General features: G+C 36.4%; 1 protein-coding gene across 1 annotated transcript in view; it reads left to right on the top strand.

Annotated features, from left to right (window-relative positions):
* Positions 1-21,482, top strand: part of LOC142347932 (multifunctional protein CAD-like) — a 155,846-nt gene that overhangs the window by 115,605 nt on the left and 18,759 nt on the right. Inside the window, exons 24-28 of the mRNA XM_075399097.1 lie at positions 10,167-10,331; positions 10,914-11,062; positions 11,949-12,105; positions 16,772-17,055; positions 17,797-18,021. Of these exons, the coding sequence (XP_075255212.1) occupies positions 10,167-10,331; positions 10,914-11,062; positions 11,949-12,105; positions 16,772-17,055; positions 17,797-18,021 (980 nt within the window). The remainder of the gene's footprint in view (positions 1-10,166; positions 10,332-10,913; positions 11,063-11,948; positions 12,106-16,771; positions 17,056-17,796; positions 18,022-21,482) is intronic.

Here is a 21,482-nt window from a genome sequence, read left to right as displayed (position 1 = left end):
GCTAATAGTGCGTTTGGAAGCGTTTATGACAATTTCAAGTTCCATCTTTAAAGCTTCTTCGTATTGAGGTATTGATACTACCCTGTATCCTCTCGTTAAGGAACAGGAGCATATCTAACTACTAAATGAAATATAAAAAGTTTCCCACTGTAGAACTGTTTTGCACAAAATTCAATTTTTTAATTGCCCCCAAGCGAAGTTTGCAGCAATTATATTAGTCCTCTCGGTTTTCTGATGCGACTTTGTGCGTGACCGATTTTTCGTCTGAACCACTTGACTTTTCGTCCTTAAAAACGGGATAAACAGCTAGCTCCCAGCGGGCATTAAGTGCTCTTAGAGCTTTTCAGCTCAAACTCTTTAGGAGACTTATCTTTATGAATGGTGTGAGGTTGAAGACCCCCCTATTGCCCCCACCCCCCGCGCTGTCCCCCTACCCCAGTGTTTCTTTAGTACAAAAATCAATTTCCTTAAGTTATATTAGTCATTGTCTTTTTAAGCAATTTTTCTCGTGACCGATTTCTTGGCCTGACCTTTTTGATTTTTCGTCCTTTAAAAACGGGACAAACAGTTAGCGCCCAGCGGGCATTGAGTGCTGTTGGACCTCAGCTCTGTTTCAGCTAAAATTGTTTTGGAGACTTATACTTATTAATGGTATGAAGGGCGGTTCTTAGATGTTGAAGACGCCCACTGTTGACCTCCCTATTGCCCCACCCCACGCGCTGTCCCCCACCCCACTGTTGCCATCCATCAGCCCCTCCGGTGCACACCCCCCGCCGTGGCTAGCTGCTGATGAACAACTGCTCACTAAAAATACGCTGGTTTATTATAGCTGTAAGCTGAGCGGAGCTATATTGCGGTGCACTTGGTTTTTTTTTCGTCGTCTGACGCTCTTCTTTTGTTTTACATTTGTTCTCAACTCAAAGCTGAAAAGTCAATTTTTTTGAATGACTTCTTACTCTCACTAACTGCCTTTGCGCGCTTGACGTCATTTCTCACTCTCTCTAGCAAAAGTTGTATGCTTGATTAGATTTTGATCATAAGTGACTTACCTCTTTTTATAAAATGACTTTTGCACTTCAAAATTTAAGTTTATGTTGAATTAATTTAAGGTCAAAGGAACTCATATGTGTAATAAGGGTCCCTAACGAAAAGGCTTCTGCGCCATGAGTTTTAACAGGCTTTTTTAATTTATCGGTTAATTTTTTTACATAGCTTTTTAAGAGGCGTTGATAACTTTTTCAGCTTTTAATTGTCTCTGTTTCTATCTCTATCATACGGCACGCAAGTCTATTCTTTTGCAGCTATTCCGGCAATCTACCCGCTATGTTACTAATTTTCACTTTTTTCAAGCTTTTGGTAATTGTCTTTTTTTAAAAATTTTATCAGCCCTAGGTGTCCAGGAGCTCTACTTTAGTGTTTGATAAAAGACTACGGCTTAGTTTCTAGTGGTAATGGAAAGGTCTTAACCTTATTAACTTCATGAATTTTTACCATTTTTTTGACAAAACGTGCAATATTTTCCAATTTTTTCAACGTTTGTTCATTATTTCAGTCTTTCCAGACCCTGGGTCCTGAAAACCTTCTAAAGGGTTTGATAGTAATTTACACTGAAAAATTTTCTTTGGACATGGAATAGTTTTCAACTCTTTATTTTACAATCACAAATTTCAGCAATTTTCTGATAAAACTTGCATTTTTTAAGTTTTTCGAAAGTTTTTGTCTTTCTGTAAGCCCCTTCAGTCTCAAGAGCCGCGGAATCTCCTATAGGGTTTGACAATAGGATACGGTACAGTTTCTTGATGTAATAGAATATTTTTCAAGATTTTAACATCACGGATTTTAGAATTTCTATTACAAAACTTCCGATTTTTTTCGTTTTTTAAGCTGTTCAGGGGTCACAAAAACTCCGTTGAAGTTTGATAATAATTTAATTAAAATTTATTTATTGGCCATGGAATAGTTTTTTACTTTTTAATATCACAAATTTTAGCTAGCGAATTTTTCTGATCACGTGCGGAAATTCTAAGCAATTTTCTGTGTAAACTTCATTTTTCATTTAAAGTTGTTTTTCTCAGTTATTTAAATTATTTGGAGCTAATTGTGCGTTTGGAAGCGTTTTTGACAATTTCAAGTTCAATCTTTAAAGCTTCTTGGTATTGAGGTATTGATACTACCCTGTATCCTCTCGTTAAGGAACAGGAGCATATCTAACTACAAAATGAAATATAAAAAGTTTCCCGCGGTAGACCTGTTTTGTACAAAAATCATTTTTTTTAATTGCCCCCAAGCGAAGTTTGTAGCAATTATATTAGTCATCTCGGTTTTTTGATGCGACTTTGTACGTGACCGATTTTTGGTCTGACCCACTTGACTTTTCGTTCTTAAAACGGGATAAACAGGTAGCTCCCAGCGGGCATTAAGTGAGAGCTCAAACTCTTTAGGAGACTTATCTTGAATGGTGTGAGTTTGAAGACCCCCCCCCCTATTGCCCCCACACCCCGCGCTGTCCCCCGTACCCCACTGTTTCTTTAGTACAAAAATCAATTTCCTTAAGTTATATTAGTCATTGTCTTTTTAAGCAATTTTTCTCGTGACCGATTTCTTGGCATGACCTTTTTGGTTTTTCGTCCTTAAAAATGGGACAAACAAGTAGCGCCCAGCGGGCATTAAGTGCTGTTGGACCTCAGCTCTGTTTCAGCTCAAATTGTTTTGGAGACTTATACTTATTAATGGTATGAAGGGCGGTTCTTAGATGTTGAAGACGCCCACTGTTGACCTCCCTATTGCCCCACCCCACGCGCTGTCCCCCACCCCACCCCCTCCATCAGCCCCTCCGGTGCACACCCCCCGCCGTGGCTAGCTGCTGATGAACAACTGCTCACTAAAAATACGCTGGTTTATTATAGCTGTAAGCTGAGCGGAGCTATATTGCGGTGCACTTGGTTTTTTTTCGTCGTCTGACGCTCTTCTTTTGTTTTACATTTGTTCTCAACTCAAAGCTGAAAAGTCAATTTTTTTGAATGACTTCTTCCTCTCACTAACTGCCTTTGCGCGCTTGACGTCAATTCTCACTCTCTCTAGCAAAAGTTGTATGCTTGATTAGATTTTGATCATAAGTGACTTACCTCTTTTTATAAAATGACTTTTGCACTTCAAAATTTAAGTTTATGTTGAATTAATTTAAGGTCAAAGGAACTCATGTGTAATAAGGGTCCCTAACGAAAAGGCTTCTGCGCCATGAGTTTTAACAGGCTTTTTTAATTTATCGGTTAATTTTTTTACATAGCTTTTTAAGAGGCGTTGATAACTTTTTCAGCTTTTAATTGTCTGTTTCTATCTCTATCATACGGCACGCAAGTCTATTCTTTTGCAGCTTTTCCGGCAATCTACCGGCTATGTTACTAATTTTCACTTTTTTCAAGCTTTTGGTAATTGTCATTTTCAAATTTTATCAGCCCTAGGTGTTCAGGAACTCTCCTTTAGGGTTTGATAAAAGATAACGGCATAATTTCTAGTGGTAATGGAAAGGTCTTAACCTTATTAACATCATGAATTTTTACCATTTTTTTTGACAAAACGTGCAATATTTTCCAATTTTTTCAACGTTTGTTCATTATTTCAGTCTTTCCAGACCCTGGGTCCTGAAAACCTTCTAAAGGGTTTAATAGTAATTTACACTGAAAAATATTCTTTGGACATGGAATAGTTTTCAACTCTTTATTTTACAATCACAAATTTTAACAATTTTCTGATAAAACTTGCATTTTTAAGTTTTTCGAAAGTTTTTGTCGTTCTGTAAGCCCCTTCAGTCTCAAGAGCCCAGGAATCTCCTATAGGGTTTGACAATAGGATACGGTACAGTTTCTTGATGTAATAGAGTGTTTTTCAAGATTTTAACATCACGAATTTTAGAATTTCTATTACAAAACTTCCGATTTTTTTCGTTTTTTAAATTGTTCAAGTTTTTTCAACTTCAGGGGTCACAAAAACTCCGTTGAAGTTTGACAATAATTTAATTAAAATTTATTTATTGGCCTTGGAATAGTTTTTTACTTTTTAATATCACAAATTTTAGCTAGCAAATTTTTCTGATCACATGCGGAAATTTCTAAGCAATTTTCTGTTTAAACTTCATTTTTCATTTAAAGTTGGTTTTCTCAATTAGTTAAATTATTTGGAGCTAATAGTGCGTTTGGAAGCGTTTTTGACAATTTCAAGTTCAATCGTTAAAGCTTCTTGGTATTGAGGTATTGATACTACCCTGTATCCTCTCGTTAAGGAACAGGAGCATATCTAACTACAAAATGAAATATAAAAAGTTTCCCACTGTAGAACTGTTTTGCACAAAAATCAATTTTTTTAAATTGCCCCCAAGCGAAGTTTGCAGCAATTATATTAGTCCTCTCGGTTTTCTGATGCGACTTTGTGCGTGACCGATTTTTCGTCTGACCCACTTGACTTTTCGTCCTTAAAAACGGGATAAACAGATAGCTCCAAGCGGGAATTAAGTGCTCTTAGAGCTTTTCAGCTCAAACTCTCTAGGAGACTTATCTTTATGGATGGTGTGAGGTTGAAGAGCCCCCTATTGCCCCCACCCCCCGCGCTGTCCCCCTACCCCACTGTTTCTTTAGTACAAAAATCAATTTCCTTAAGTTACATTAGTCATTGTCTTTTTAAGCAATTTTTCTCGTGACCGATTTCTTGGCATGACCTTTTTGGTTTTTCGTCCTTAAAAATGGGACAAACAAGTAGCGCCCAGCGGGCATTAAGTGCTGTTGGACCTCAGCTCTGTTTCAGCTCAAATTGTTTTGGAGACTTATACTTATTAATGGTATGAAGGGCGGTTCTTAGATGTTGAAGACACCCACTGTTGACCTCCCTATTGCCCCACCCCACGCGCTGTCCCCCACCCCACCCCCTCCATCAGCCCCTCCGGTGCACACCCCCCGCCGTGGCTAGCTGCTGATGAACAACTGCTCACTAAAAATACGCTGGTTTATTATAGCTGTAAGCTGAGCGCAGCTATATTGCGGTGCACTTGGTTTTTTGTTTCGTCGTCTGACGCTCTTTTTTTGTTTTACATTTGTTCTCAACTCAAAGCTGAAAAGTCAATTTTTTTGAATGACTTCTTCCTCTCACTAACTGCCTTTGCGCGCTTGACGTCATTTCTCACTCTCTCTAGCAAAAGTTGTATGCTTGATTAGATTTTGATCATAAGTGACTTACCTCTTTTTATAAAATGACTTTTGCACTTCAAAATTTAAGTTTATGTTGAATTAATTTAAGGTCAAAGGAACTCATATGTGTAATAAGGGTCCCTAACGAAAAGGCTTCTGCGCCATGAGTTTTAACAGGCTTTTTTAATTTATCGGTTAATTTTTTTACATAGCTTTTTAAGAGGCGTTGATAACTTTTTCAGCTTTTAATTGTCTCTGTTTCTATCTCTATCATACGGCACGCAAGTCTATTCTTTTGCAGCTTTTCCGGCAATCTACCGTCTATGTTACTAATTTTCACTTTTTTCAAGCTTTTGGTAATTGTCATTTTTTTCAAATTTTATCAGCCCTAGGTGTTCAGGAACTCTCCTTTAGGGTTTGATAAAAGATAACGGCATAGTTTCTAGTGGTAATGGAAAGGTCTTAACCTTATTAACTTCATGAATTTTTACCATTTTTTTGACAAAACGTGCAATATTTTCCAATTTTTTCAACGTTTGTTCATTATTTCAGTCTTTCCAGACCCTGGGTCCTGAAAACCTTCTAAAGGGTTTGATAGTAATTTACACTGAAAAATTTTCTTTGGACATGGAATAGTTTTCAACTCTTTATTTTACAATCACAAATTTCAGCAATTTTCTGATAAAACTTGCATTTTTATAAGTTTTTCGAAAGTTTTTGTCTTTCTGTAAGCCCCTTCAGTCTCAATAGCCGCGGAATCTCCTATAGGGTTTGACAATAGGATACGGTACAGTTTCTTGATGTAATAGAATATTTTTCAAGATTTTAACATCACGAATTTTAGAATTTCTATTACAAAACTTCCGATTTTTTTCGTTTTTTAAGTTGTTCAGGGGTCACAAAAACTCCGTTGAAGTTTGATAATAATTTAATTAAAATTTATTTATTGGCCATGGAATAGTTTTTTACTTTTTAATATCACAAATTTTAGCTAGCGAATTTTTCTGATCACGTGCGGAAATTTCTAAGCAATTTTCTGTGTAAACTTCATTTTTCATTTAAAGTTGTTTTTCTCAGTTATTTAAATTATTTGGAGCTAATTGTGCGTTTGGAAGCGTTTTTGACAATTTCAAGTTCAATCTTTAAAGCTTCTTGGTATTGAGGTATTGATACTACCCTGTATCCTCTCGTTAAGGAACAGGAGCATATCTAACTACAAAATGAAATATAAAAAGTTTCCCGCGGTAGACCTGTTTTGTACAAAAATCATTTTTTTTAATTGCCCCCAAGCGAAGTTTGTAGCAATTATATTAGTCATCTCGGTTTTTTGATGCGACTTTGTACGTGACCGATTTTTGGTCTGACCCACTTGACTTTTCGTTCTTAAAACGGGATAAACAGGTAGCTCCCAGCGGGCATTAAGTGAGAGCTCAAACTCTTTAGGAGACTTATCTTGAATGGTGTGAGTTTGAAGACCCCCCCCCCTATTGCCCCCACACCCCGCGCTGTCCCCCGTACCCCACTGTTTCTTTTGTACAAAAATCAATTTCCTTTTTTAAGTTATATTAGTCATGGTCTTTTTAAGCAATTTTTTGCGTGACCGATTTTTTGGCCTGACCTTTTTGATTTTTCGTTCTTAAAAACGGGACAAACAGTTAGCGCCCAGCGGGCATTAAGTGCTGTTGGACCTCAGCTCTGTTTCAGCTCATATTGTTTTGGAGACTTATACTTATGGTGTGAAAAATGGCTCTCAGAGGTCGAAGACCCCCAACCTTCAACTCTTTATTTTACAATCACAAATTTCAGCAATTTTCTGATAAAACTTGCATTTTTTAAGTTTTTCGAAAGTTTTTGTCTTTCTGTAAGCCCCTTCAGTCTCAATAGCCGCGGAATCTCCTATAGGGTTTGACAATAGGATACGGTACAGTTTCTTGATGTAATAGAATATTTTTCAAGATTTTAACATCACGAATTTTAGAATTTCTATTACAAAACTTCCGATTTTTTTCGTTTTTTAAGTTGTTCAGGGGTCACAAAAACTCCGTTGAAGTTTGGTAATAATTTAATTAAAATTTATTTATTGGCCATGGAATAGTTTTTTACTTTTTAATATCACAAATTTTAGCTAGCGAATTTTTCTGATCACGTGCGGAAATTTCTAAGCAATTTTCTGTGTAAACTTCATTTTTCATTTAGTTGTTTTTCTCAGTTATTTACATTATTTGGAGCTAATTGTGCGTTTGGAAGCGTTTTTGACAATTTCAAGTTCAATCTTTAAAGCTTCTTGGTATTGAGGTATTGATACTACCCTGTATCCTCTCGTTAAGGAACAGGAGCATATCTAACTACAAAATGAAATATAAAAAGTTTCCCGCGGTAGACCTGTTTTGTACAAAAATCATTTTTTTTAATTGCCCCCAAGCGAAGTTTGTAGCAATTATATTAGTCATCTCGGTTTTTTGATGCGACTTTGTGCGTGACCGATTTTTGGTCTGACCCACTTGACTTTTCGTTCTTAAAACGGGATAAACAGGTAGCTCCCAGCGGGCATTAAGTGAGAGCTCAAACTCTTTAGGAGACTTATCTTGAATGGTGTGAGTTTGAAGACCCCCCCCCCCCCCCTATTGCCCCCACACCCCGCGCTGTCCCCCGTACCCCACTGTTTCTTTTGTACAAAAATCAATTTCCTTTTTTAAGTTATATTAGTCATGGTCTTTTTAAGCAATTTTTTGCGTGACCGATTTTTTGGCCTGACCTTTTTGATTTTTCGTCCTTAAAAACGGGACAAACAGTTAGCGCCCAGCGGGCATTAAGTGCTGTTGGACCTCAGCTCTGTTTCAGCTCATATTGTTTTGGAGACTTATACTTATGGTGTGAAAAATGGCTCTCAGAGGTCGAAGACCCCCAACCTTGACCCCCCTATTGCCCCCATGCCACTGTTGCACTCAATCAGCCCATACGCTGCACCCCCTTTTCCCGGGGCTATCTGACGAACAACTGCTCGCTAAAAGATATATACTAATTTTCACAATTTTTTTCAGGTTTTTTGAAATTTGTTGTCAGTGTTTGAGTTTTATCAGCTCTAGATGACCACGAACACTCCTCTATGGTTTCATATTAGTTTATAGCATAGTTTCTAGTGTTAATGGAATAGTTTTCAACTTTTTTTTTTACAACTTTCATCAACTTTTTTGATACAGTTTGCATTTTTTTTTAGTTTTTTTAAAAATTGTTGTTGTTTTGTAAGCCTCTCCAGTCTCAAGAGCCTCAAGAATCTCCTATAGGGTATGATAATTGGTTTTACTATAGTTTTTTTTTGTAATAGAATGGCTTTCAAGATTTTAACATCACGAATTCTATCTTTTTTTGACAAAGCTTGCAATTTTTTTCAGTTTTTTGACATTTAGTCATTATTCAGGTCTTTTCAGCCTCAGCTTTCCGTTAGTGTTTTATAATTTTTAATGAGAAATTTTTTTGGCAGGTGAGCAGTTTTCAGCTTTTTAATATCACAAATTTTAGCATTATATAAGTTTGTGTTTTTATCAAGTTTTTTGTGTTTTTTTTTAGGTTTTTGCAGCCTCAAGAGTCAAAGAATTTCCTCTAGGTTTTGGTAATATGTTACTGAATCTTTTTTTTAAATAAAATGAAATTATATAGATATTAATACCACGAATTTAAGCAATTAAAAAATATGTGCCGTTTTTTCAAGTTTTTTTTTAAAACTTTGAATTTTTCGTCAATTTTTTCCGGCACCAGGGACACAGGGACAATGTCTGATAAAAGCTGCTGCATAGTTTCTAGTGTTAATGGAACGAGTATCAATTTTTAAATGACTCGAGTTTTATCAATTTTTTTGATATTTAACTTTTTAAAAAATATATTTGGATTATTCTGACCTTATTCCAGGTTTATGGATCTTTATCAGCCAGTGAAACCGTTTAAGGCTTGAAGTAGGCATACTGGATATTCTTTTGAGGGAATGGAATGGTTCTGTAGATATTAATATATTAAATTCTACCAAGATTTTGAAAATTTGAGGTTGTTTTCAAATTTTTTGAATGTTTTTGTCCTATTCGAGTTTAACGATCATTACTGACCAACGAAACCTTTTTAGTCTTGCAGATGGGTTACTGCACAGAACTCCAGAGACCAAAATTGGTTTTGATTTTCACTGCGCAATCTTTTTTCTTTTGATTTAATTACCAACAAGGCTGGAAAACTAAGAGTCGAATGGAATGATGGAAAATTTTTCTAGCTAGCTCTCTCTCTCTCTCTCTCTCTCCTCTCTCTCTGTTGGTTGGGGTTTCTTTCCTTGTCTTTCGTTCACGATTTATCTTTCTCTCTCTCTCTCTCTCTCCTTTTTCAGCTGCTGCTATTTGGCGTGATGTCATCATCTATTATCCTCTTTAACGCTGAATTATAGTAAAAATTTTTATCATAAATGACTTAACTAGCACTTTTTTAGACATCCTTGTTAATAGGTCTCAAACGCAGTTCATAGCGAATATATTAATCCTGTTTCTTTTTTATGCAATTTTTTGCTTGACCGATTTTTTGTCTGACTCATTTGACTTTTCGTCCTCGGAAATGGGATAAAGTGGTAGCGCCGCCCAAGGGGTTTTAAGTTCTCTTAGAGCCTTTCAGCTCACTAGTCTCCGATTCACGGAAACTGTTTTGGAGACTTGCCCCACATCGTCCCCCCCCGTCAGCTGTTGCACCCCCCCCCCCCCCGCTGCGGTGTAACCCCCTCTGCGCTCACCTCATACCCCTTCAATTAAGCTAAAGCTAGCTTGCCTCACGAAACCGTGGCTAGCTACCGAGGAAGCCAACCGCTCGCCGGTCGTTTCAGAGCAATTCGCCCGACTTTAGTCGGTTATGTTTAAGTTTTTTAATCCTAAGGGGGGTGATGGGCATCAACGGCTGTTATTTTTTTGGCGATCTGCCGGGTATGTTTGTGTTGGAGTGAAAGTGTGCAGGAGCATTTTTCAGGTCGACTCACGATGGACCAGCTAGTGCAGAAATTGTACCATGCGCCTAGGCAGATCTTCAATCTACCAGAACAGAGTAAGACGTTTGTGGAGGTGGATTTGGATCACGAGTGGACTATTCCAACTGCGATGCCCTACAGCAAGGCAAAGTGGACTCCATTTGCGGGTTAGAAAGTATTAATGTTTGAGAAATTAGCTGTCAGAAATTAAGCTTGTGGTGACTGTCATTTTCTGACAATGAAAGTCTGATTATTTTCGTAGAATAATTTTGTTCGACTATTATCATCGAAGACGTTATGCTTCAAAATATTCACTTTTCCGTGTCTGTTTTCAATTAATGAACTTTGGGCTGCTGGAACTTAACGGAGAAAATCTGGCACCAATAGAGAACCACACAGAGGTTCAAGATTCAAGCCAAAATCTCAAAATGACCTTAGCTGGAATCACGTAAACTCGCTTGAAACGCGAAATTGCGGGTTTGAAACTTGGCACTGTATATAGGAAAATCTGATATTGTAGAATCGCACACTGTATAGATTTGTATTTTGAAATTTGGTATGTCCCCCTCTGCCAGTTTAGTGGGCCAAAGGCGGACGTGTTATTCTTTTACATTGTTATGTGCTATATGAGTACACATAATTTGTAGGGGGGGTGGGGGCATAAAAACGGGGGGTGGGCGACGAAACAGAATAGATCCAAAATTAGCATGTGCGTGTATCAAGTGATAATTATAAAGTGAGCTGTTTAGGCATGAAAGTGAAGGGAGCCGTGAGACGTGTAGTGTTACGTGGCGAGGTTGTGTGCATTGATGGAGTAGTGATTGCCAAACCGGGATACGGGAAACATTTGATGCCAACTAGACCTACCGGACAAGCCCTTTCATCCACAGCTCCCAAGGTATAAACGTTTAATAGCTCTCGAACGAAGTTCGTAGCAATTATTGTAAACGCGTTGGTCTGTTTTATACAAATTTTTCGCTTGACCGTTTTTGCTTTTTTCTTCTGGAACATTCTTTGACTTTTTCGAGTGACTTTTTCACGCTTTCGTTTTTCATTTTTCAGTGATCTCTATTGACCTCACTCCGAAGTAAAGGTTGTCGCTGAAATAAAATCGATTGCAGCATTGCATCAAGAGGGAATGATAGCCGAGTGGGCAGTGCTTCTGGTGAGGGAGCTGGAGGTCCATGGTTTGAATCCCGGCGTGGTCAATATTTTTTGCACCCACAAAGAAAACTGTATTTATGCTACAGCACCTGAATTAATTTTCATCGCCGGTCGTTCGAGAGCAATTCTTCCGACATCAGTCGATTTTTGCTTATAGTTGCGGCTCTGTATTCTACTAACTGGTATTTTTGTGGGGAGGTGCTGTAACTGGTTGTTGAGTGTACTATATTGAAAGCGTTCAAATTGTTGGTTTCTAAAAGCCAACGCAAAAACTTGCAAATTTATCACTAATCAGTCATTGATACGTTAAGTGGTGTGCGATAGGGGTATTAACAGGTGCATTTAGGGTGAAGATGAATCAATATTGGATTCCGCAATTAAACGAATTAACAAGCAACTGGAAAAATCAAAGTGAATGAATGATAATTATTGTGTGGGGACCAAAGAGCAGTAATTCTCATCAATTGGTAAATGTGAAATATCAGGATGGACAGGTTAATTGAAGTTCAGCAAAAATAGATTAGCTTTAGAGTTAAGGTTTTTAATTTCACAATTAGAGTAAATGCATGTATTTAAAAATGGTTTAACAAGATGTACAAAAATTCCGCTGTCATGTTTAGAGGAAAGAACCCCCAGTTGTTCCAAGTGGGGTTGTAAGCTCCAGCCCCTACGGAGGTTCATCTGGACCGATTGTGAGTCCTGGGGTTAAAAGTCAATCAGCTATCAAGCAAGCTCCAGCTGTTAGGCTGAGCAATCACTTGAAAACATCCGCCGAAGGTAAGTTAAATTTTTTATAAGTCACAAATTGTAACACGGCAATTGTAATCAAAATACACTATGGTACCAAAAAGCTACGTGCATCTGAAGATTTAAAAAAAGCATTACAAACATCAAATAATTCAACAGTTTTAGCTCATATTTGTTCTCTAAACTCGTTCAAAATTTCTGACACTTTTTCTTCCAAATTTTCCCAAAAAACTTTTTGTAATCGGTGCTTCAAATTCGCTCAAAAATTTTTGATTGGATTTAGACCTGGACTATATGTCGGCCATTCCAGTCCTCCTCTTGGAAAAAATTGCCGATTATCTTCGATTTAGCACAGGAGCATTATTTTGTTGAAAAATGTCATAAAAATGCCTTTATTAGAATTTTTTTTTGAAATTTTTTAGAAGTAAAACTAACCATTATGATTAGAATGGGCCATGTTAAGATCTAAAACCCTTTCTATTTCACTTTTTTCTGTCACCCTTGGTAACGGATCATAGTATTGAATTTTAAATTTAAACTAATCTTGAACTGCTCGGCATTGTCGAACAGTTTACTAGAAAGTCTCTTGGGTCTTTCTCATTATAGCGACCCCTGAAACTATAGACCTCATTATGGTAATTTTACCATTATGAGGGGGGTATAGTTTATCTGACTACAAGCTGGAGGAGGGGGTGGGCTAAAATGTGAAATTTAGCTGGTGTCCTTTTCTTCATCCCTTTTTTTATTTATCCCCCTATTATTTTAGCCCCTCTTGTTTACCTCTCTATCATTTCATCTCGATTTTAATCTTTTTTATAAAATAAGGGCTATCAAATCAGTAGAGCAATCATTTGGCCATGACTTATTGGCCGGTGGAACTTGATGTGAAACTATCACAACCAAACTTGGGGTTAATCCGCTTGATTATGACAAAAAGTGCCTGCAGTGTGGGCTGCTAATTGGGAGGATGAAAATGGAGGGGTTGAACGATATGGGGCTGTGATATGTGGGGTTAAATGAATCGAGGTAAAAAGAAGCAGACCCATTTAGCTGCTGTTGCCTAGTTGGCCAAAGTTACTGGCAAAATTTTCTATTGTAATTTCATCTTGAGAAAAAAATGACAACCCTGAGGGCATTAAGTTGCAGTGCAGTTCTCCTAGAGATTTCATCGAAACGACACTTAAGTTCATCTTGCAGACGACAACTTTGTATCCGAAAATCTGTTTTTGTAAGTACGAAGATACGAAGATGCAAACTGCGTGAGCTATATGCTCTACTTGTTTTTTTTCCAACTCACAAATTTTGAATTTTATTGGAGTACTGTTTAATAACCGCGTCCTCAATTCTAGGCGGCTATTATAGCGCTCATAAATTTTTACAATCCAAGATTTGGATTGTATTGGTGCTCTGTCTTTTTTTTTGTAAGATGTTTTCACACCTGTTTTCATGACTTTGAGCTTTCAAAACGCGATAAACAGGTAAAGCTCAGCGGGCATCAAGTTTCCTTAGAGGCCCGCGTTTAATAGTCCCTCGAGTACTCAGAGTGTTGAAGCTACTGGGAAGGGCGTAATTCATGGTTAAAAGGTCATTTTTGGGAGTTTTTGGGCCTAAAATAATGAAATTTTTTGTATTTTTTGTTAGACCAGTCTGAAATTGAGGTTTATTAAAGTTGATAAAGGTCCTTTGCAAGACGTAATTGCTTTTTACGGCCACTTTACGCGCTATATCTATTGCTACTCAAACATAAACACGGTAATTTATACTAACTTTTTCAAGTTGTTTGAAAATGTTTGTCATTTTTGAGTTATTTCAGACTTCGATGTCAAAAAATCTCCTCTGGGGTTTAATGATAGGTTATTGCATAGTTTCTAGTGGTAATGAAGTGGTTTTATACAATTTAACTTCGTGAATTTTACCAATTTTTTTATATCAAACTTATTTTTCAAATTTTCTGACATTTATTGTCATCATTCAAATTTTCGAGCCCCAGGGGGCAAGAAGCCTCATCTAAGCTTTGCTAACAGGTTACTGAAAATATTTTTTGGCCATGGAATGGTATTCAACATTTCAATATCTTTTACCAATTTTCTGCTAAAAATGCAATTTTTTTAAATTTTTGAAATTTTTATTCAGTGGCCAGGGAACCTTCTATAGGGTTTGATAGCATGTTACTACATAGTTTCTAGGGGCAATAAAATAGTTTCCAATTTTTTATTATTGCAAATGTAGGGAATTTTTTAAATAAAGCCTGCAATTTAAAATTTTCGATTGTTTTCAAATTTTTCGATTTTTTTTTTTGTCATTCTCTTAGTTTAACTATCTTTACTGGCCAACGAAACTTTTTAAATGTTGTAGACGGTTCACAAAACAGAACTCCAGAGTCAAAAAAAAATGTTGACTTTTTTAGCCCTATTTTTGGAAATTTAATTTAAATTTTCTCTCGTTTCTTGATGCATTTGTCATATTTGTCCAGTTTATCTACTTTTAGTGGCAGATTCATCTCTTTCAATGTTTTTCCGTGAGTTAATGAGTATTTTGAAATGAGTCATATATGGCTTTAAAGTTAAAAGCTTCAAGGGTTTTAGCAATGATCATTTTTTTGGTTAGTTTGTTTGATTCTTTTAGTTTCTCAACTTTTGAGATTTTGTCTTGTTGGCTGGAATTGTTCAATTGATCTGCTGTTCAGGTTCATTAGGTCTGTTTTATATTCAATTACTTGGATTGTATTTCAGGACTTGTCCTGCTATGTTGTTTTACTTCGTCTAACAGATTTTTGTTTCGTCTTACCGTGAGTTCTTGGAATTGACTTAATGACTTACCTCACTCAAAAAAAAAGATTTCTGAGCTCACTTATAAAACTTTAAATTTTATGAACATTTACTTATTAAAGGTCAATAGTGTGCATCTAAGTAGTGCCAAACATATGCCCTAATTCTTGAATATTGGAGTCTTGAGTCTTTGATTTCGAATATTAATTTTGGGATCTTTTCCGTTTGTGCCCCCCCCCCCCAAATATTGCACGTGCATCTGGGGGGTGCAAATAATATGCGCCCACTAAGCTGAGGGGGCACAAACTGAAAAGATCCTAATTTTGAAAAGCCCTATTAGGGCTTTCTCCTTAGAGCTTATGTGTCTCATAAAGTGACAGTCCGAAGCTAACCCAAACAGTCTAGTGGTCTATTAAAGGACTGGTGGTCGATCTGTCTATTTTATTTCTATAGTAATTTAAAATCATGTAACGCCACAAGCGTCTATCGTGGCTATTTTCCGGCAATCTGCCGGCTATGTTTTTTTAAGATCTTCTTCCTTTTGAGGATTCCCGAAGTCAAATTGGAGTAGTATTTTTGATCTTGCCTAAGCAGGAAGTGTGATAAGTAGTTTTGCAGTGAGGCATTTTTACGCAAGTTTTTTAAAGTAGACAGAGAAAACGTTGTTCGAATTAGAATTCATTTTCTCAATTGTGATTTTTTTCATTCGCCACAGATTTTCTGTTTTGATTTTAGTTTTTAATAGCCGCCGTCAGTCCCTCAACGGCTATTACTTAGGTGCTCTCCTTTTTCTAATTCGCTTTACCCTTTGATCACGTGTTTCGTTTTACATAAGTCATGATTTTCACGTTTGACTTCTGACTTACTTCACTCACTGTTTCAACTAAGTGGATTTTAATTTCTTTCATGCATTCAATTCAATTACGCAATGTAGTGAATACTGTCAAGGTCAAAAGATCAATAGCAAAAGAGACGGGATAAGCCGATAAAGCCCGGTCATTAAGTCGTTGAGAATTAAGTTATCGAAGTTATCATTAGAGTGTTTGCTAGCTGAAACGCCAAATTATAACACTTTTTGACACTGAAAAAAGAAACAAAAAAAAATTCGGCCAATTTATCTTTTTTTTGTTTATCTTTTTCTGTTTCAATCCCTCTCGGTGTGCGTCAAGCGCGTCAACGGCGTCTATTTTCTGGCAATCTGCCGGCAACATTTTTTCTTTTCTAACTTGTTTCAAAAGTACATTTCTATCAATTCCGAGATTTAGTTTTTTGCGAGAAAATTCTTTGAATTGGAGCATGATTTTTTCCCTCTGATTTTTTCACGCCACAAACCTTCAAACAGCAACTTTGCATATTTTTTGATGCTCTTCAACTCCTTTTACGTGCGGGCCGTCATTTGGTACACACTTGTTAGCTACGAATTTGTAACCGCAATGCTTGATTAGATTTTACTATAAATTTCTGACCTCACTCTCGAAATAACGTTTAAACCAAAAGTTAATGCCATTAAAGGTTAGTGTTAACTTTTTTAAGACCAATAAATTCGCAACTTGATTTTTCAAATATTTTGTATCATATTTAAAATTTGACTCATTTTCTGAATAGGTTTTATGGGATGAATCGCCGATTCACCATCTCCGATCTGTGTGCGTTTTTATCTGCATTCCATCGCACGCGAGTCTATTAATGTCTGGAGGGTTTTTTTTCTGAATCGTTAATGGCAATATCTTCAGAAATCTTCTGATTCTACGAGAATTCTATCAGCTCACTGATTATTTAAAGGCTTAAAAGTTAAATGTGATGCACCTTCGGAACCCTGTTGTATCTTTGTACGGCACTGTTTAAGAAACTAAAAAACTGTATAAACCAGGTTTCAATTGCAAAATTTAAAACAAACTGTGTCTGTAATGTGCATGTTTTCATTTCAGATGGCCTGCAACTGACTTTACCTCAAAATGAAGTGCCTAACGCAAGTTTACACTCACCAGCTAAGAAGTTTATCCACCAATCAACTCATGGAACCCCTGTTGCCTTCCCCTTGCATCAACAGACTGCTACAGGGGGAGCAACAACCCCGACTAATCAGATGACTGGGATTATTGGATCAACTGTTTCTCTGTATCATCAACAGCAGTCACAATTCGTGATTCCTCTGCAGTATGACATTAGAGGACAGCATGTGTTGACTGTGTCACAGTTCTCCAGACAAATAGTTAGTTTCATATTGTAAACGCTGCTGGCTAGCATTGAAAGCTACAGCTGCGATGCTTGAAATTTCCTTAATTTTTATCTGAATGTGAAATATCTGATTGCGCAAAATCTAGAATGCGGTTACTAAACTACAGCTACTAAATTCGCCCAAGAAGTGAATTAAAATCGACTGTGGGATGCTTTTGGTGGACTAAAGCACTAAATATCGTAACTCAAGCTCTAAGGCGAAGTGGAAAGAAGTTAATGCTTTGCAGATATTATTGTTTAGAGCTACTGGCGCTGGAAATATCTATTAAGAGAGTGGTTTTATATATGAAAAAAGACGCTAGCAATACATAATAATCGAATAATACGCTCAACTTTTTATGACATCTTAGAGAATTTCTTAATATGCCATTCGAATGTCCAGTACATTAGAAGCAGTTTAACGACTTTGTTGAGGTGATTATACTCCTTGATTCCATTTAAAAACGACATTATTGCGGTGGTTGTGAATATTGTACTGCAACATATGGACCCCTCTCGTCCAGCTTTCCCATAGCCTTACCCTCCCCCCCCCCCCCCCCATCGCTTGACTCCCCCCTCCACCCACTCCGCTAACACCCCCCTAATGCTACCATCCCTAAGCCCCAGCCGGCCACTACCGAAGCCAACAGCTCGCCGGTCGTTTGAGAGAAATTCGCACTACGTTAATCGGTTGTGTTTAAGGAATTTAATCAAAACTTTGTCAATTTTGTTTCAGTTGCATCACCTGTTTGAATTGGCTCACATGTTCCGCATGCAAGTGGCCCAGAAGAGGGATCTGACCGACGTCATGAGGGGAAGAGTAATGGCCTCACTTTTCTACGAGGCCTCCACTAGGACATCCTGCTCCTTCTCCTGTGCCTTCCAGAGACTGGGTGGTCACGTAATCGAACTGAGCGAGAAGTACAGCTCTCACCAGAAGGGCGAGTCACTCGTTGACACGGTGAGCTATCGTCATTAATTAGTCGATGTTCTTGATCAAACACTTTAAGTCCTATTTTGGTCTTTCTTTACGCCTATAAAATTGCTTAGTTTTGTGTTGAAGACGCCAGCAGTGGCCCCATTTTACCAAAATTTTGCAATCTTTAAAATCTTCAGTAGATTTTTTTTGAAAAGAAGGCGCAAGTTTCAAATCCTGATTATAGAAGACTTTGGGTACAGTTATTAGTAATTTGCTTTTATTCTTAGGTAATAAACATCAATTATAGACAAAATGCAGAATATAGGTGAACAAGGCGTCTCGGTAATGTTCGTACGCACATAAGGTTCCGACCCCGCTCATCCACATTCTTGACTTAATTGGCTATCAAATGATTACGAGTTAGAAAACCTTCAACAACATACATATCATTCAATAAGCAACCAATGGAAAACAATAATGCCACCCTAGAGGGCCGATGAACGTTGTTGTAAATAGGACAACTAGAAAGGACAATAATAAATATCAAACAACAAACATTATTCGCGACCAAAAATCGGTGGCTATAATAAATAAAGTCATAAAATCAAACTCGCATCAGATAAAACCTAAACGAAACGATGTGACCTATACTTCATTAGAAAGATAGGAGAACTGTCCTCAATGCGACTGGTTAAAAGGTCGATCAAAAAGAGCAACGAGGTGCGAAGTTCAAAAATACGTTTCAAGTTTTGAAAACAATTATTTTACCGTTTTTAAGGTCATTAGATATCAACTGAAATTACTAAAATGTTCAATTATATCTCCACAGGAAGCAATTAAGACATCCCATTATCCAAGGTTTGTTTGCGAGAAATTACAAAGCCAATAGAGCCTACGATTAATGTTATCAATTAAAAGAAAACAAAAATCCTACAAAACATACAAATATAAAAAAGATCTCAAATATTTTATGAAATCTCGTAGTAACAGTAGTAACAAAGACGAGAAACAAGAGTTTGAAGCCAAAACTGTCATAGATATCAAAATACTGTTCACTGGGAACGTGTTGCGACCTGTGTTTACAGAGACTGAGCTACAAATCAACCGAAAAACGTTTTAAAAAAATGACGAAGCTCAAAAACCAAATATTTTTGAACTTTTTTTTCAAAATTTATAACTCACTTAGAAACTCAACAGTCAGCGATGAATTAGATTGTGATACTCCGGATGCCAAATCGGCCTGTAAATAATGAGACTAAGTCACGACCCTACAAAATAACAAATATATAAGGAAGCCAAAACTTTTCGAGATCACTATTGAAGGCACTATAATTATAAGATCATACCTGTATGAACCGTAAAGTGTCACTTTTGTTTCATTTTAACATCAATGAGCTTTCCTTATAAAAGGACTAGAGAAGATATGAACAAAAAGAAACCCAAAAATTTAACAGTTTAGAAATCTCGAAAACTTTTTTGTGAAATCAATAGTCGAAGCCATAATTCACAACGTATAACACAGCGCAAAAAATGTATGAATCAACAAAAGCAATTGAGATTTTTAATTTGTGAGATTGAATTACATGTTACGAAAATGGAAGCAAAAATATACAGTTGTAAAAAAAATGGTTTTCTTCATTCATTTTTAATGCCATTAAAACAAACAGCTATAAACTGAAATATTTAACTAGGTTGAATTATACATCGTGGGGAAGCAGTTGAGACCTATCGTAATCTGGTATATGGCGTACAACAACAAAATAAACAAACAGGCAAAAACAAAAAAGTCCATTTAAATTTTGCGAGATAACTGTGTCTCAGTCCAAAAAGCATAAAATATATAACTAAAACAATTACCATATCCATAAACGTTTTTTTCCCAACGACGTGCGTTCTCTATAATTTCCCTCAGTTGGACTTGCCACTATTATGATAATTTTACAAGGCAACAAAATGAACTATAAAATGTGGATTTACGCTCAAAAATTAAAAACTTGAAAGCGCGTTGTATAAAAAGAAAGATACCATTAATTGAACATAAAACCATTACGAACACCAATTTATGACCAACAAGAAATCTGTTTCTGCTTGTTTTTTCTGAGTCTGCAACCGAAGATGAGAGAAATACAATAAAAAATAGTGGCTAATCTCAAAAATTAACCGATATTTTCTTAAAACAATTATATTCAAGTTAAAACAGATATTAGATAACAACTAAATGGTTTGTCTAGATTCATTTATAACTCCTAAAAATAAGTGGATGTTTGGATGGGGACAAAAAGCTATTTAACCACAAAAATATAACAACTGAAAGCAAAATTCAAGAAAAAAAATGGAAATTTTTTTTTGAAAACAATTGGTCAGAACGACAAAAACCTTGAGCTTATTCTGTAACCGTAATATAATCTCGTTGCTCCTTTTTTTAAATAGTATCTGTCATTCATTAAGCCTTGATCTGATTTTCTTGTAATCAAAAAATAGTTGACATAAAAACCTTTTCATAGCGGAAATATTTTGAAAAAAAAGTCGCGCCCCATTAAAATCTAGAAAAGCTTTTTTTTGTTAGGATCCATGACGAGATAAAGATCAGCCCAGATTTTGCTGCGCAATCGAACAAAATACTCATTTGTTCAAATGGTTGCGAAACAGATCATTTTTTCAACAAAATTTTACAGATTGTCAAAAATAAAAATGCATTTTGTGTAATTATCGAGTTTTAATTTGATAAAAACTGGCGAAACAATAATTCCAGAAGACTCTGGAACCCAGCAGGTATAGAACTAGCTTGTTTGTCAGCTTAAAAAGAACACGGCAGCAGTTTTAAGGTATCTACTTACAGCAAATTTAGAATGATGGGGCTAAAAAAGCAAATTTGTTCACGAAAAAAGTCGAAATTTGAAAAATTTAGCAAAAATTTTAGCCAAAAAACTCTGATCGAAGATTCAGCAACCCCTTCTCTATCTTTAGAGATAAAATCAATAACACTGCAGTAAAAAAATTTGAACCAAATTTAAGCAAAATTGACGAAAATTAGGTCAAAATTACAGAAAATGTGAATAAATACAGCTGAATTACGTCACATATTCACAAAAATTTAAACCTCGATAATTCCCTATAAAAAGCAAAAATTGAAAAAATCTTTTAATTTCCATGTTCTACGCTGGAAGGGCTTTTTAATGATACCACTCACAACTCACTACGATGATTATATCGATCGGCCAAATTTGACTGAACAAAAAAAAACCCATTTGAGTATATAATTCCTCCCCCACTAAAGTGGGTCGGAACAATAAATGCAAGCAGTCTTTGCGAAATAATTTCATATGTAACACTGGAGTAAGATAAATTTTGATCACTCAGAATATGAAACAACAGTTATGAGCGAATTCGCTGTTTATTATTATTAACTATTGGAAACCATTGAACCATGTTATGTTACAACTAACGTAGTAGTCCACAATTACGGGGTGTTGCTGTTAGATAGATGGTTAGAAGATCGAAGA

Source organism: Convolutriloba macropyga, chromosome 10, assembly GCF_964194025.1.
Source record: "Convolutriloba macropyga chromosome 10, txConMacr16.3, whole genome shotgun sequence".
Lineage (NCBI taxonomy): Eukaryota > Metazoa > Xenacoelomorpha > Acoela > Convolutidae > Convolutriloba > Convolutriloba macropyga.
Note: the sequence above shows the minus strand (reverse complement) of the source record. Positions and strands in the feature narration are given on the sequence as shown.